At 44.5% G+C, this 17,459-nt stretch overlaps 1 protein-coding gene across 1 annotated transcript in view; it reads right to left on the bottom strand.

The window, feature by feature from the left end:
- LOC138515934 (NACHT, LRR and PYD domains-containing protein 3-like) overlaps positions 1–17,459 on the bottom strand; it is a 661,296-nt gene that overhangs the window by 34,105 nt on the left and 609,732 nt on the right. The window contains exon 6 of the mRNA XM_069630701.1: positions 4,912–4,995. Within this exon, the coding sequence (XP_069486802.1) occupies positions 4,912–4,995 (84 nt within the window). The remainder of the gene's footprint in view (positions 1–4,911; positions 4,996–17,459) is intronic.

Below are 17,459 nucleotides of genomic sequence, written 5' to 3'. Positions count from 1 at the left end.
TTCATCCGTGGATCCCCCTCAATGAGGCTCTGGTCCTTCTACAACGTTGGTCTGCCCCAGTCGGGTTCACAATTGCCAGTTTCACACAGTTCACTAATTGTTAATACCTTGCAGGATTCACTTCCCTTAGCTTATTCTAGCCCCCAATTAGGCTTTCTCTTAAGCCCCAAGTCAGGCTTCACACATTTACGATTCGTACAGCGTTTCCCTCAGCTGGGCACACATGCCTGTTTCACAATGTCAAAACTTTGGTAATGGGTTAAGGACTTTCGATTGTACAAGGGATTTTGCCTCGACACTTGTATGACCACCTTAACTCTTTATGTATGCCTTTCCTATGGCCTATTGGTACTATAATGTTTACAAGAAGAAGGGGACCAGCCAGAGTCTTCGAATGGACACCCACGTGGTGCCGGACCACTCTGCAGCTTGTCTTTCCCTAGGCTTTTAAAGTTCAATAGCACACAAGTTCTTTGTTCATAACATGTTGTTGTTTGCAACCTTCACTCAACACTACTGGTTTTCCCTCCGACTCACCGGCTGTGCTGAACTTCTTGTTGTTTCTTGTCTCTGTAGTCAAGGACGGTACCCCAGTAGCAAGCATGTCTCCCCGCCTCGGTTACCATTGTGGGAGGGTCCCGTGCACCGTTGGCATCTGTTACACCACACGTTGGCTGTAGTTCTTGGTCTTATGATTCCTTTCACTGAGGCTTTGCAGGTTTGGGTCGAAAAGGGCAAGGGCTCTTGCATCCTTGTCCTTTCTAGTCCCGCCTCCTTTCTTCTCCGTTTGAACTGCTGTTTTGGAATAGCTGCTTCCTTGTGCTCTCGTGCTCCACTTTTTATCCCTGTGGGGAAGGGAAAGGGCTGTCAGGTGTGTGTAGTTATTGTCAATTGCCTGACTCTGCCTGACCCTTTTGTTGGGATATGTCAGGTAAACGGCTCTGGTTTTAATCTGTTGTCATTCACAGTGTAAGAAAGTGTTTCTGTTGGAAAGGTGGGGTGGCGGAGGGGTAGAGCTTCTAAATATCCTACAGGGTAGGATGGGGAAAAGGTATAATAAGGAAGGGGGTACAGTGTCTCACCCGTCGGTGTACCGCTTCCACTCCCCAAAGCCCCCCCATCCAGTCCTCCACTGTTCCAGCCCCAGGATCGGGATCCCATAGCGATGCCCATGTCCTGGCCACCTGGATGACAGATCTCCCGGGACTAGGGGGTGAGACACCTCCAAGTTTCTCACAATGCCCAACAGATGAATCCTGGACGCAGCGACACATTCAAATATATCCCCAAGAAATGCACATCAATCAACCTAAACATATCAAAGAGGGTGGCAGCCCGCCCACCCCACAGCACACACACACACATATATATATACCTGTCCCGGTAACAATCAAGTTTCTCCCAACAGTCTTGTTGCTGTATGGGGATCATCCATTTTAATAACCCTTAAAAATTCACAGAACTATATTTTGTGGATTGCCCGTTTCCCGCAACAGGAATTACAGTACTCGCACTGCCCAATAACAAATGTATAGTGGAATGTAAGTACTCAGAAAGAAAGCAGCAGAGGCGGGTTCCCATGGTATTATGGCAAGATATGAAATATGGTTCTTTATCAAATAATTGCTGTTGGAGACCTGAGGCAGGATCTCCATAGAAATCATCTCACCAGCATTCATCTAATTATAACAGCCTCGCATTATTTTATTTTTGGAGTTGATGCTGCGGCCCAAACCCACAATCATTAAGGAAATAGGCATCATTTGTTTGGGCTGTGTTCCATACACAAATGTGGACAGCAATATGTTTTGGTTAGATTTTCATTGACAGCCGGGCTAACTCTACCTGTTGGTCAGTTGTATCCCCTATGCTTCTGCTACTGCCTCTCCTCACCATGGGGTTATCCACCTCCTCAGATCTTTAAGTGGGAGGCAGAATTGAGGGGGGGTCCCCTAACAAGAGTCCCCCTCACTGATGGGGCTGCTGGCAATTGCTTAAATCCCATGCAGTAGGAGCCAAGCTGGAGAGCTGGGGTGCACTACTTTTGTTCCTAAATCAGAGGCTCTGGAGCGCCACCGGGATGCTAAGTGTGGTGGTGGGAGCCTGTGATTAAGAAACAAAAGAGAGACAGAGTCGGGTTTAATGGCTGCCCCAGGATCAAATAAACTGAAAGGCCATGGTAAGTACAAAATGTGGATAAATACTTTCTTGTCATGGGAATGCACCTTGGCAGATTCAAATGCCAGCCTCAAAACATCAACACAGCCAGTGTGCATAGTGAATTCAAATGTATGTACTTCTGCAATTGAAGCAGGGAACATGTGAAAAATAATACCAGACTGCAGAAAGGGATTGGAGAGGTGCATTGTTGACTGATAGTCAAATGGCGGGTTTTCACTCGCCACTGCCAAACATCAACATGCTGTGTACATTGAAAATTCAGAGTACAAAATGGGCTGTGCATGCGAAAATCAAAGTCATGAAAGTACCCTTCATTATATGTGACTGAGGCCTACATTTCAACACCAGCAGCCTTGCTGACAAAAGAAAGATGCCTTGAAAATGTGGGCATTCTACAGCATGGAAGGAAAGAAATTGTTTACACGTGAAACACCTTGGCCTAAACCATTCAAATGTAGATCATAAAGTGAAGTGGGCATTGATGTCATGATGATAGATATTAAAAGGTTTCACATGAAAAAAAATGCAACAGATTGAAAAGCAGGTATTTATATTCTTAAGGGCACAGAAGGCTTGTGTGAGTGTAAAATTGTTTCCCCTGAAAGATACAACCAGTGACCTTCCCCCATCACATGCTCTGCTATCCATCTACCTGAAATACAATTTCTTTGAAGTTTCAGGGCCAGAAAGAAGAGCTGTAGTCCTGCGCCTAGAGACACTAGTGTACAATACACAACGAAATGGTGACAATATTGGCAGTGTATTTATCAAGTTTCAAAAGTACCACATTTTCTGTTGATGCTGCTTTTTCTCTCTCTCCCTACCAATCCGACCCAACACCACTCCTTTATTTTCTGTCCAATCAAATCATGTCATATGCTTTTATGTGAATTTCTCTTTTGAATATTTAATTGGTTTTCTATAAAGGGTTAATTTGATCTGTTGTTCACTCTAATCACCCTGTTTTTTTAAAAAGGCCTCGGCAGGCCGGAGCACGTGTCTAACCAAGATTGGCGCAACAATGTGACTATGATTTGAACTAACATAATAGAAAATAAAAAATCTATGAAAATCTAATTGGCATTATTGATATACAAGCTTGGCGCACCTATTGTGTACATTACGTTACATACTCCCCACATTATCTGTGGTCCCATAAATATATCTCACGGGGGTCGGAGCTTCTCTGTAGAAACAAGGAGAGGCAATGGCACTTGTCAGACTTTTTGGTGCTCGAGCCTCTCCATCTTTTCTAATCAGAGACGCCGACCCCTGCAGCTCTGTGGCTGAATGAAAAGTCTGAGGGGGTTGGCGTATCTGGGGCTAGTCAGGGGGAGCCCCGGCAGAGTTCTGGCCCGGGAGCCCTTTTTGGCCAACTTAAAGCCCTGCTTCACCTTCCTTACTCCAGCTATCTCACGCAGTACCTGGATACTTCTGAACTGTACGCATCAGCACATCAGCAACTCTATCTTGCGTTTTCCCTGTCTCCCCAAAAACCGCACACCCCCTTCTTTCGGAGCACCTGGAGATCATGCAAATGGCAGCAGTGTGCGCTAAAAATCCCACTAAAATAATATAGCAGAACCTCTTAACTTGATGTCTTGAACCAGTTGCCTCAATGTCATTGCAGCAGCTTGCGAGTCTGCCTGTGGGTTCTGGGATTGTGCAGGCCATGGCTGCTCTGAAAGCCAAGCCCAATTTCATTAGCACCTGGCCCCAGCCCCTCTCGGGATAGTACTGGTGCCGTATTGCGATGTAGGCAGCTGCATCCTGCACCTGCCAGGGACAGCACTCTGCAATATTCCCCAGCTTTGTTCATGCACCTCTTTGCAAGGCCCCGTTCAATGCTCCGAAGAGTGTCCAGAGCTCTGGTGCTCCGGCACATAGCAAACAACCTACCACACTGTGCACTGCGCATGGAAAATGGATACAAGCCTTGCAACCCCAGAGGCAGCTGCATCCATGCCTGCGACAACCCCCCAACTCATGGGCATCTCATGGACAGTCCTCTTTTCAGTGGGTTCATAAATTGGAGTCAGAAGTTATTAAAGACAGGAGTCAATGTTGTAAGGGGTCATGGGACTAGAATCATGGGATTAATGCTTGTCTGACCTGCAGGATTCACCGCTGCTCATCTTCAGCAAAATGTTGTGTCGTGAGGGCCTCGAAGATCATGAATAGAACAGTATTGACCATTTTCAAGGCTCTTCCTTCAGCTGCCATCGTTGAATCAGCCCTCAAGGAACAGCTGGCAAACAAATGCATGCTTCGCACATCACAGGCAGGCCCTCGTTGCCAGTACACTCGACAGTTTGAAAAGGTTAATTGAGCCCCTTTTGCAAGAAATATTGTCAGCGTTCCTAATCTTTTCATTTTGCCAAGCTTGCTAGTTGAAATTGAAATCATGGTGTGGTAACACATTTCCAAAAACATACAGAAGCAAAGCTATCATTCACATATTCACTGGGAAGATTATTTTACTCACCGCCCCAAGCGTAAAGAACAACATTCGGAAAAAACACAATTGTATGCAAAGCATACAGTTGGGGAAAGTGTGGGATAAGCAGCCTTTGGATATGTCAGATTGCTCAAACCTGCATAATATCATTTTCTTTTATACATGCAGCAACCGCAAGGGAATAATGTCCAGAGATGTCCAGGGGGATGGGGGGGGCGGAGGGGGTACGGGGTGGGGGGGGGGTACAGTATCAAATGGGCCCATATACTTACACGACATGCTCTAAGGTGTTATTAAATGTTGTTATTTCGGAAAATGTTTCAACTGCAGCGTACGTGATGTCATTTCCTTCAATCCTGAATTAGAAAAAAAGGATGAAAATGAAAATGTTCAATTTGGCTTAATGTTTCATGTATCATTCAAAGTATTCTTGATGATTTTTTAAAACAAATAATGCATGTGTGCTAACTACTTGTCCTATGTTGCCTGGAAACTTTGGAATGAATTCTCTTTTTTTAGGTCTTCATGGTTGTGCTTGCTTGCTCTCTCACTGATCTGTGCACATATCTACCCGGGGATCTGCTGCCACTCAGCGAGTGTGGCGGTAATTCTGTAACTGACACTTTTTTGGGTCGTCTGGACTTACTTCCATTTTTTACCGCACCCGTGAATTTCAAGTTTGGAGAAAAAGTGGAGGATCCTCCTGCAACAAAAAGCTCAAGGTGAATCCTCCACTTTTCCTCCAAAAATCAGCAGTTCTGCCATGGCGGAATTACAGTTCATGGTAAATACGCCAAAATCCTCCCGGTGTGTCATGGACTCCAGAAAAGTGGAATTACAACACCCTACCACCACTCGTGATCCCGTGGTAGATCCACAGCACCGCATGGAGGCAACGATAAACAAATTTACCACCGAACTTGTAACGAGGCAGAACCTTAATCAGATCTGTCCAGTGCATCTCTCCTTGATTGGCCATCTGATTGGAGCCTGGTTGTAACGTCAATAAGAAATATCAGAAATAGTAAGAGAGAGAGGCCAAGAGCAGCAGTAGGAATTTGGCACTTACATTTATTTGGGGTTGTTGGTTATTGAGTGCAGCTTCAGGAGTTATGTTTACCCATTAACAGCACAGAAGTCTTGTCTCATGTCCTAGGTCTTGAGTTTACTGTGAAAGGGCTACCGACTGGAACTCAGCAGCCCTCCAACAACGTGGTGCCCATCTTTAAAGGGGAAATGGCATCCCATGAATATAGCCACATGGCACACACTTTGAAGTGACAGTATTTCAGAAAGTCAACAAGAAAGCCATAAGTAACCGAGCTTTAATGCTTTTGATATTATGTATTTTGTAATTGCTAAGATAATATTGAATGTCAAATGTATTCTTACTATGGTATAATTAAAATTATTGAACACTGTTGTAAAATAGGTCTATATATACACATATGTTTAGCCAAATAATTTAGCCAAATAATGATTTTGATGTATTCTGGACTCTCTCAGTACAAAGTAAGAGCTGAACATGAATCCACGTTTGCGTGGCTTAAATGAGCAACTGCATAGGCGCCTTGTGAGGGGACTGAGTAATGAGCAACTGCATAGGCGCCTAGTGAGGGGACTGAGTAATGAGCATCTTTATAGGTGCCTAGTGAGGGGACTGAGTAAAGAGCAACTGCATAGGCGCCTTGTGAGGGGACTGAGTAATGGCAACTGCATAGGTGCCTAGTGAGGGGACTGAGTAATGAGCAACTGCATAGGCGCCTTGTGAGGGGACTGAGTAATGAGCAACTGCATAGGCGCCTAGTGAGGGGATTGAGTAATGAGCAACTGCATAGGCGCCTAGTGAGGGGACTGAGTAATGAGCATCTTTATAGGCGCCTAGTGAGGGGACTGAGTAAAGAGCAACTGCATAGGCGCCTAGTGAGGGGACTGAGTAATGAGCATCTTTATAGGCGCCTAGTGAGGGGACTGAGTAAAGAGCAACTGCATAGGCGCCTAGTGAGGGGACTGAGTAAAGAGCAACTGCATAGGCGCCTAGTAAGGGGACTGAGTAATGAGCAACTGCATAGGCGCCTAGTGAGGGGACTGAGTAATGAGCAACTGCATAGGCTCCTAGTGAGGAAGTTGGTAAATCCGTAGCCAGGGGCGGGCAAGTGAAATGGCAGGAAGCATTTGATGGCCCTACAGGAGAGGATGTATAGGCCTCCATTTCTACAAGTATTAAGCAGTGCTCCAAAGACCTACGAGGGCGCTGGATGCAGCAGCACTGTTTGTCCAGCCTATACTGGACACCTATGAGCAGAGCTACAGAAACGATTTTAAAGCGCGAGTATTTTACTCCCTATTGTTTTTAAGTTGTTTGTAAATAGATTGTTTAGGGAATACAAAAAAGTAAGTCCCATTCGCAATAGAATAGTTCATAAGCGAATAAAAGTATGTTTTAACTCTAAAATAGAGATATTATTGAAACAAGTAGGTCTTTACACATAGTTACTCATGCATATTAAAAGATACATTTTCACTTCTAACTGCTTTCCGTGGCTGAATGTGCACAACAGGCCTGAACATATCCCTAGAGCTGTGTAGGTGAACGCAGGGGACAGGCTCCTATGTGTCAATTTCCTATTTTGGTTGGGAGTATTTTTGACTCCCTAATTGTCATAGTTTTTGCCTATGCTTAGGCAGTACAAGTGGCTGATGCACCCCTTATCTGTAGGGCTGCTCAACAGTATGCGTAGCAGAGGACAGGCTGCTCATGAGCGATGTATGATGGAGCTGTACTGTTGATAGCTTGAAAAATTTACAATTTTGCAACTGTTCTGCTAATGCCAAAAAGTCAGACTACTGGAGAGAAGCGGGAGATTGTGAAGAAGGGTAGGAATCTGCACAGTAGGGTGGAGTTACGGGGCTATTCCGAAGGCATGAACGACGAGGAGAAGGACTAGCCAGAGGCAGTGGCTGGTGAGAGCAGTGTCTTGTGCAAAACATGATCTGGCGGAGAGGTGGCTGGAAGATATGTCAACCTAAGTAGCATTTGAGGAATTGACGTTTACATCAAGAGGTGAATTCAATATCTATCATGAAATATGGGACGAGTCCATGGACATGTACTCATACACCAAGCCTTTACTTCAGAAAAACTAGTTATCAACTACCCTCCCTTCCCCCTTTGGCAATCCCCCCATTTGGATTTTCCTTCTCTTGCCTCTATACCCATCTCTGATATAGCAGTCCTGACACAAAGGTTCATTTGGATGATATTGGTACGATGTGTGTACAGTTACTCCTTTCCTGTACCAATTAAAATGGTTGCTGCAAACACAATCAGTAAATGACCTGTTGGGTACAATCCTTTTGGCTGGTGCTATGTGCAGAGCTGCCCACTGTTGCCCCGCGCAAGCTCCTGTTGCGCAATCACAAATCATGAAGACGGCCAGGCCCGCACTCGAGCAGACCAAGCAGTAAATAAAACGAGGTTTCCTCGACGGTGTCAAGAGCTGCTGTAGCCCTTGGGCCTCAATTTAGGGATGCCCCCCTAGTCAGCATCTTAACAGGAGTCTACTGGCCGGGCGGATTTAGGCCAAATGATGACTAAAATCCCTCCTGGAATGTGACTGCATCACAGAATGTAGGGGATGCTCGGTGAGGCATGTACCAAATCTGAAGGACCGTTCCTCACTTTTAGCTTGCAATAGCTACCATCCTTTGACACCCGGGAGGGTGTGCCACCCGTGGGGACATGCTTTACAAAGTGGTTGCGACATCCAAAGAATGTACTTCCAAGCTACTTGGCTTGGCATAAGGCCCTGGAGTGAAGCGGCCCGTTTTAGCATCTCAGAAGATGTTCAAGAGCTGTTTGTCATTACTGAACACTGGGGATGGAAAGGACTATGCTACGACAACCCCAGCTCCTACTGCACGCGGTCACCAGCAGGCGAACCTCAACGAAGAAAGGTGTATGGCAGAATCAATATACACACATGGCAGCTTTCATGCAAGGACGAAGCACGAGGCCGAGTCCTCTTGAACAAGTGATGTGGGCGTTACATTTCCTATGCATGTGATTTATGGATGTGCATTGACGCCTTCAAGTAAGCAGCTTCTTCGGGAATCTCTGCTATGGCTCTGCTGACGACTGCACACAATTGCACTGTTTCTATTACTATTTCTATACTATATGTATCATTCTTCTAGGATGTCTGTCCATTCGGGAACTTATTATCTGCATAGCTATCCTTATCCCGAATCAGATCAAACTCTTTACAGGGAAAGGAAACGATATTGCCAGGCAACACTTGGACTCCGGGGCAGTGGCTGATTGGCTGATGTCGCTGCCATTTCATACTTAAAACGAAGACACGAACCCGTCCTAATCAGTATATGAGGGTCAATGTAACACACATTTTAATGTCACAGTGAGTGTTGGGCCGAATTAGAGGAGTGCCGTACCCGGTGTGCAGAGACGTTTTTATGGGAGGGCAAAGGGGGCACTTGCCCAGGGCACCCACCTTGGAGGGGGGGGGCCCACAAGGCTAACTGATCTGAAGAAGTAAGATTCCATTGTTCACCAGTCTTAAATAGCACACGTCAGGATATTTGATGGGGTGCTGCTGAGGCTCTAAACCCATTGCCTTTCTGTTTTGACAAGTACATTCTGCCCTGATCAATTCATCATGTATTGCTTTCTGTGTTCACTGTGGTATACATAGCTTGTGTGTTCCTTATGGCACAACTCTGTAGCATTCTTTCCTTCCTGCAGGAATTATGTTGATCATGTGCAATAGGCAATGGTGAAATGCATATTGATAAATTGAGTGCCACAATGGTTCAGAGGTTAGCTCAGTGTGTGAAGCACCCATTGCAGAGATATGTGTTCATATGCAAAACTAGAATATCACATTCCAGCAAGGCTGGCTGAGCCTTTCCTATGTCTCAAGTTTATAAACCTGCCTGCATATGTACTTTGTTTTGTAGAACATCTGCTATTATCAGCAATGTACCTGTACCAGAAAGGGTTTGCTATAGAAATTAACATATCATCCGTATGGTGAAGGTCTAGAAATTGATTTGTTCAGATGGGGTTTTGTAAAACCTAGGCAATCGCCTCCAACAATGGCATAACTGTTAGTCCAAGTGGTGAATAAGTATCCAAATTCAAGACTATGGAACTAAAGCATTCATGCTTGTATCCTGGATTTGCCAGCAGATGATACAGTGATCTTGGTGGAATCATCTAATATATCTTACATTACTGTGCTGTCTTCTGTGAGGTTTGCCTTCTTGCATGCTGCTGGTATCGTTTAGCCCATTACTTGATCTTTCTTCTTATGTAGGCCATTTGGTTGAAAGGGATGGTAGATAGAAGAGTGTGGACCATATGTTGCAGGCCTCAGGCAAGCATATTTTAAGGTCTGCTTGTTTGACACAAAAATCGGTTTACTTTTTGGTAAAAGCCAAAGGTTTAATGCACGTTTATAAATGAAAATGTCACAAGCCATTGTTTTAGACGTATTTAAAGCTTTAAAATACAAAAGACAAAACTCAGATTACATTTGTTAAATTACATCGATTGGTATGCTGGTTCTTATATACTTCTATTGATGATGGAGAGAATGAAGCTAGAATCATTCCCATTTTCATAACTCCCCTCTATAATATTTTGTTTAAAAATGGTCATATTTGCTAATGTGATTTGTACACTTTCCAAGTCAGTTTTTTAATAAAATTGGATTGTTTTACTTCATGGTAAGAACTGAAAATGAAAGTGTTCAAATGCAGAAATTGCAGAGTTGACACAAATCCCAGCTCCACCCCTTCACCAACTTGTAATCCTGGGCATCTCATTTAATCTTATATTGCTTAACCTCTCAATATTGCCAGTCCCTAAACGTTTCAAAATTATCAGCCCTTCCAAGTGATGTCCTTCTCATGGTATGATCTTCATAAAAGTGTTATTCATGGTTTCACTGTGTTAATAGTGAGCAAATTTACATTGCACACCACAGGCATTTGTTCCTTTGATATCTAATGGCAACACTATTTGAAAACCATTTCCCGCTTCTAATCTCACTCTGTCTGGATAAAGACACCTTCCTAGCTTCTAATCTGCCTCCACTATCCATGTTGCTGTATATGTAGCGTTCAACTTCCTTCCAATTGCTGTTCTCTATCCCTGCATGAGCACTTTTGCATTCTGTGAGGCAGCTAATGTGCGTTCTCTGTCTAGTATGGGCTACATGTACCTTTTACATAAGGTCCTACATTAATACTACCAGCTGTATACCTTCCTGGATGTCATTGATAAAATGTATCCTGTATGACTAGAACAGTAACCTCTTCGTAGACTGCTAATGTTGGTCTTCAAATGCTACTTGTTTATCATTCTGAATGAAGAGGGTAACGGGACTTAAAGGGAGTAAACTTACTTATTATGCTGCAAGACAGCATATCAACCCATAGGTTGTGAGCGCGACGGGTGGGGGCCGCAACCAGTATTCTTGATCCCTTAATTCCTTTGGTTTGGTGGAGGGGGCCCCAAAGATGTCCGTGCCCGTGCCCCAAAAGTGCTTAAGATGGCCCTGCCAGTGTGCATTATTTATGTAATGATTCAATCATAAAAACTCTTATTACAGCATATTTGTCAATCGTAAATTTCTGTGGTCATTCCTATCCTCACAAAATGTTCTTTGATTTCATGCAAAGCAGGCTGGAACCCTCATTGATGCTCTAGGTCCCCTTCCCTTTCCCATAGGGGTATCTCGAAAGAGCACAATAGGAGTGTATGAGACTGTCCAACTTAAAATGACAACCTTCCATCAGAAAATAATTCATATGGTTATTCTAGCGTATGATGTGTTTTACTCAGTAAGTGACGTCTAACATTCTTTTTATGTCTAAAACAAGAAATTGTCATTAGAAATGAGTATTGTAAAATTTTGAAAAGGTCCATGTTGCAATGTTAGCATCATTAAATACTTATTTTTAACAACTGCTTTTGCAAAGAAAAAATACACAGGCCTCACCCCTCAAGCTATCTGTGTTTTTACTCTGGTTGCGCAGCTGTTGTCAATGCCCATGGTGGCTCTAGCAAACACGCACCTCTCAGCTAGATAGAAAGAGACAGGGAGAAAGAGAAAGAGAGTGCATACATAGAAAGAGGGAGCGAGTGTGCTAGATCGGTGTACGTACACCAGATACAGTTGGTACATTTATAAAGAGCTATCATTCTCAATGCAATGTCTGGGTGCAGGGAGGAAAGAAATATGTAGTGCTTGAAGAAACACGCAGAAGGAATTTGGAGCGATATGCTCGGGTTACATGGAGGGAATAGCCAGCTCTATAAGCTTTCTGAATTTCGGTAGTCCATTTGTTGATCTTATAACTAGAGGGGTGGAGAATTCCATAGCTTTGCTGCCACATCAAGGAATGACCTGCTATCAATGTAGCTCATTTTTATCTGAGTATATGGACTAACATACTGGCTGGCATTCTCACCCCAGGCCAAGTATTCAACTATTTAAGGTTCTGGGCAATAACCAACGGCCTATGTTTGAATGTTATGGACTAGGTAGAGGTGTTGTGTTGTATCCTCTCCTTCACTGGGAGCAGGTGCAGCCACTGGGGGAGCTAGACCCTGCGTCCACGTCTGCAGAGGAGCCTGGCTTCGGGGGACAGTGCTCGTTAGATTTTTTTAATATGGGTGCCCAGAAGCTCTTGGTATAGTTCATTCCACTGATCCAGTTTCAAAGAAAGCAAATGATTCACTAGGAGAACTTGGGCATTAAACGGGTGGACTGGGAACCAAAAGAGGCCTTGGAAATAATGTTCATAGCGGCCCCACATTAAACATTTTCAGCAAGCCCAACCCTTTTCCCCATGGGAAAATCTGGAAATAATATAGGCTACCACACAAAGGAGGGCCAGGTTGCAGAGGCCTACTGGCAAATCTCCAGAGTTCCCCACAGGCCAGTCGAGCCTGGCATTAAATGAGAAACATATATAAATCCTTCTGCACATTCCTAGCTGAAGAAAACCTCGTTTTGCTACAGCCAAAACTTCGACTTTTGTGGTATGATCTGGAGTTGCCCTTCACAGACCCAGAGTTGAAGTCCAAAGATGGCACCTGTCTGCTGCCAGGGAAACCTCAGTCTTGTCTCCATTTATTTTAGACAGTTTACACGAATCCACTTATTAGCTGACGTCAGACACGCTTTCAAGTTGTCAATCTTGTGTTCATTTGGTTAAACTGAACAATCATCTGGTTATCATCCGCGCTGTTATAAGAGTAAAGCCCAAAGGACTCTACCAGTTTGTTCAGGGAGAGACCTAGAAATTAAACGGTAATGATGAAATTGCTGGAACCCACACACTTGCGTGATCTGAATGACACCTGGCCTAGTAGGATCGTTGTCTGTCCTCCCTTTGTTCCCCTCATGGGCGTAGGACATGGGGCGAATGGGGGGGACAAATCCCCCCACAATTTTAAGTGAGGGGGATACAATGGCATTTATCCCCCCAGCTACCCCCATGTGTCTCTGGAGCATAGCTCTCAACTTACCCGCTTTTGGCAGGTGTCAACCGCCAAAATCATACACGCACCCACCCACCAGATCCTTTGTTTCGCCGGCCTCCCCCCACCACGTCACGAGACTCGCATAGCACGGCGCAGGCGCTCGCTCTGCGCGCAGGGGCACTATATGAACCAGCGCGGCGGGAAAGTGACAGTTTCTCTGCCATTCCAGGCAAGCGTGCAGTGCTGCATCCTGCTGCGAGCTTTTTGCCTGCCGCTTCGGCCGCACTGTTGAGTGCCTCAGTGACACTGCACCACTGCCAGCCTTGAGGCTGCTGCTGCCACCTTTGAGTTCCGGCATCCGAAGATGTGGAAGAGTACTTCAAGCTAAGGTACATACTTCACTCAGTGAATGGCATTTGAACATAACTGGACTGGGACTGGGAATTAGACACATCCCTTCCCTAGTAACCCGAAGAAGAATTACTGTCCACCTGGCTACCTTTTTTTTATTTTGTACCCTTGTTTGTCATTTTGAAGTTATTTCCTTTCCTCATTGCTTTCCGGTATTGTGTATCCCTTCTCTGCGGCACGGAGAGGAACACGATAATTAATCCTCCGTCCTGCCCGATTTGATACAACACAAAACTTGTAAATTGTGAATAATCTATTTTATTATATGTAAATTGTGCTTTTGTAACTATTATCTGTACATGTAAATTGTCCTAGGAAAACCTTTACTTATCGTACCTGTTTTCAATGTTGTCGATGTGTCCACTACTGTAACCATAGCTGGACTCTATCCAATGTGCTTTATGTAACCTAAGCTATAGAATCCTCTTGTTGCTCCTGCGCCTTGTTACCCCTGGGTTAGGTGCGCATTACAAATAATAAAAACAAACAAACAAACAAACGGAGTAATGGTGACACGGCGACGCTCCAATACTGTGTATTGTCACTGATTTCGCTGTTTGATTTAATTTGTATCCAGGACTTGTAATTGCTTTATTGTAAATGAAAAATTTTAATTTACCGTAATGTTTCTTTTTTATTGCTCACCCGTGACTGCCTTCCTCAGCTTTTAATAATATAATTGTTGAATCTGTTTACTAGTACGTGATAGCATCTTAGTAGGAGTACAGTACCATTAAATGATAACCCTCTGCCAAAATCAGTACTTCTGCTTTGCAGGCAGTGACCTCCGTTGGAGTATATCATGCCAAAAATGATAATAAATATTACATGCTCTCGGGCAATAAGATAATATACACTCTGTCGTCAAACACTTACAGAGTAAAACACAGAGCTGCAGATCTGCCCAGGATCACACACTTTAGTTAAATGGTGGAACTGAGAAGTTAACAATTTAAGCCACAGACCGCATCTTCACAAGTTTAGTTGCTATAGATATTTATTAAGGTGTCCCTTTGCCTTTCATGTGCGTCAATAATACATTATTTGTAAAAATGCCTTTCATAATTAGCTTTACATTATATACATCATCACAGAAATATGTTGAGCAATAAGAGTATGGCTTTAGTTTTATTCTCCTGATCCTGTATGCAAAGTCACAATAGCATCATTCAGGGTAATGTGTGCCAAACAAACCCCCCTTGGGTAAAGCCATAGTCATTATTTCACAAGAGTATTAAGCGCGCTGTTAAAAAAACACAAATAAATAAGCATGCAACATTATGCACCCTTTCCTTCTCACTGCTGTTCACTCCCTCCCATGCACATTTTTAAAGGGACAAAAGTCCCTGCTTATAGTTCCCCACCTCCCTCCCATCAGTGCCTAATGGCTCACATTGAAATTCTCTGTTGACACAGAGCAACATGAGAGCTCCTCTGCTGCCCGGAGCTACCTGGGACATTGTCCTAGCAGCAGGACACCTCTTCCGGTCAGAAAGGGTAAGGTGTCTTGCTGCCAGGACAATGAGCGTGCTGAGCAGGAATTGCTCAGCACACATTGTCCTCCCAGCGGGACACCTTTCCCGTTGGGCACCACCATTGAGGTATTGAACGGGAGAAGTGACCCGCTGACAAAAATCCCGGTCAGGCTCTCAAAAGAGCCGGTGCGGGGCCGCTTGCCACCCCTCGGTACACCACGGGTGACAACGCACTATGCAACACCTGCCACAGGCCTCCTGTTCCGTGTTGGCCATACAGAACCTGATTATTCCATAGATCCCAAGTTCTGCTTGCATAACATTACAATTTCCATCCCCATTGCTTTTAGTGGCAAAAATGCCCTATGTCCACTGCTTCAGCACACTCTCACACAGTGAATTCACTTTTTTGTAGCAGTGATAAAGCACTTTTCAAAGTTGTGAGAAACTATGCACAAGGTACCTTACTACAATTTCTTTTAGTGTGTGTTAAACACATGCATTGTTTTGCATTCCTAGCTTGTAGTTTTCCATTCAGGTTGTGGAAATAAAGCAATAATATTGTTTTAGCTTCACATGCTGAACGTGGCGCATTTGTCTCCCTCCACCTCCCTCGCACCTCTCATTCTGCACACTTGCATGACCTTGACCTGAATGTTCTAGGCCTTGCAAGTCTGTCTGTCCGGTCCTTCCGCTGTCTCTCCCCCCTAGCTTGGTTGAGCTTGAAATACTCATGCATGGATGAGCAACCACCAAGCAATCTGAAATGTCGCCAGGCCAGGATTGTAGTTTATTGATTTGTATCTTCCTCTCCCTCTCCCCCCTGTTTCTCCCCTCACCCTTTATTTAACATGTCACTAGTAGATTTGCCTCTGGCCTAGTATTCTAGCTATTGTTGATTGATCATTTGGAATCTTCAAGGCCAAAGAATGACGACTGCATTCACTTTTTACCTTCCCGCCTTGAAGCACTTCAATTGTGTATAAGCGCTTTACAATTAAACAAATGCATGTTTCTATAAGGATTTACATGTTGCCAGGTTGCTTTATTATGTGAATTGTATATTTTGTAAGTAATCACTGTAAGATAGTATTATTGAAGTCCCAGATAGCCAATATGTGTACCAGATAAAGCTAAAAAAGAATGTGGTTAAGTCGCTAAATGGAAGAGTGGGTTAAAATCCCAGCTTCACTGCTTAACTATAGTGTGTATTTGTATGTGATCCTAAGAACTCAAGATATTTTTGAACTGACCAACAATGTCAGTCCAGCTAAATTCTACATTAGTAAGCAACAAAGCAAGTCTCAAAATAGAAGTGCCATACATTAACAAGAATATCAGTTTTTTGAGGGGCGCAAATAGCACTATACAGACCAGATTCTAATCCCCAACCAGTGGAGGAAGCAGGGCCGAGGCCAGTGTAAACGTAGATGGAGTGTGCACCAGAGCTGATAACCAACTAGACGCAGAGCTGTTTCAGCTTCTAAACAGGACAACAACATAGCCTGGTGAGTGGCATCAGAGGCAGGGCACCATACTGTTAATGAAGGATTCTATGAATCACCAGTTTACGGGTTGTGCACATTTCATAGCACACTTCACATCCAAAAATAGAAATGTCTGCCCAACTATAAATCTTACAATGGAATATTAGTGGTCAAAGCCAATACACCTTCCTGTGATGTCACTTCCTCTAATGCCGGATGCCGCCTCCAGTATCCAACAAAGGCTCCCACCCTCCAAGCAGTTGAAAAAGGTTGAGAGCTATGCTGGAGTGCAGCATCATGAGCAGAGTGATCAGATGCCTGCATGCAAACTTGACTAAGATTTAGACTGCATGCAGTTCAGCTGCTTGAGCAGCAGCGGGTAATGGGTATTGTCGAACTACAACAAGAACTCGTGTCGTGCATGGTGCGTCCTCCTCCTCTCGCGGGTATTGAAGATTCTTAACAAGACAACAACAAGAACTTGTGCGTCACCCCTCCACTACCCCCCCCCATGCCTGCACATTGGAACATCGTTATGTGTGCCCAGGCCAGTCCGGGGAACATACAGCACGTACCAGCCCAGCCCTGAGTGCGCAGTGCACAGCTGCGCAGCCTCCTCCTCCCCCTCACCTTCAGAAGCCAGCCAGCACAGCGAAACATGCTGAGAGTGTGACTCGTCTCAGACTGGACTCCAACTGCTCCCGCGTTAACTCGACCCCTGAGAGGCAGAGACTCGACAGCAAGGCCTCTTACAATGTAGCAAAGTCAAAAGTAGTGGCCCACTGCTGGAGGCTCTTAGCTTGTTAAAATAGGGGCCGTTCAGTCGGGAATATACGCAACTTAGCAACTACCTTCCCTTGGTTTCTGTATAGGGCAAAGTAATAGCCCGCAAGTAATCACGATAGAGAGGAAGCGAGGAGTGAGAATGCAGA

The sequence above is a fragment of the Ambystoma mexicanum genome, chromosome 6q, assembly GCF_040938575.1.
Source record: "Ambystoma mexicanum isolate Mex_15411 chromosome 6q, UKY_AmexF1_1, whole genome shotgun sequence".
Lineage (NCBI taxonomy): Eukaryota > Metazoa > Chordata > Amphibia > Caudata > Ambystomatidae > Ambystoma > Ambystoma mexicanum.
Note: the sequence above shows the minus strand (reverse complement) of the source record. Positions and strands in the feature narration are given on the sequence as shown.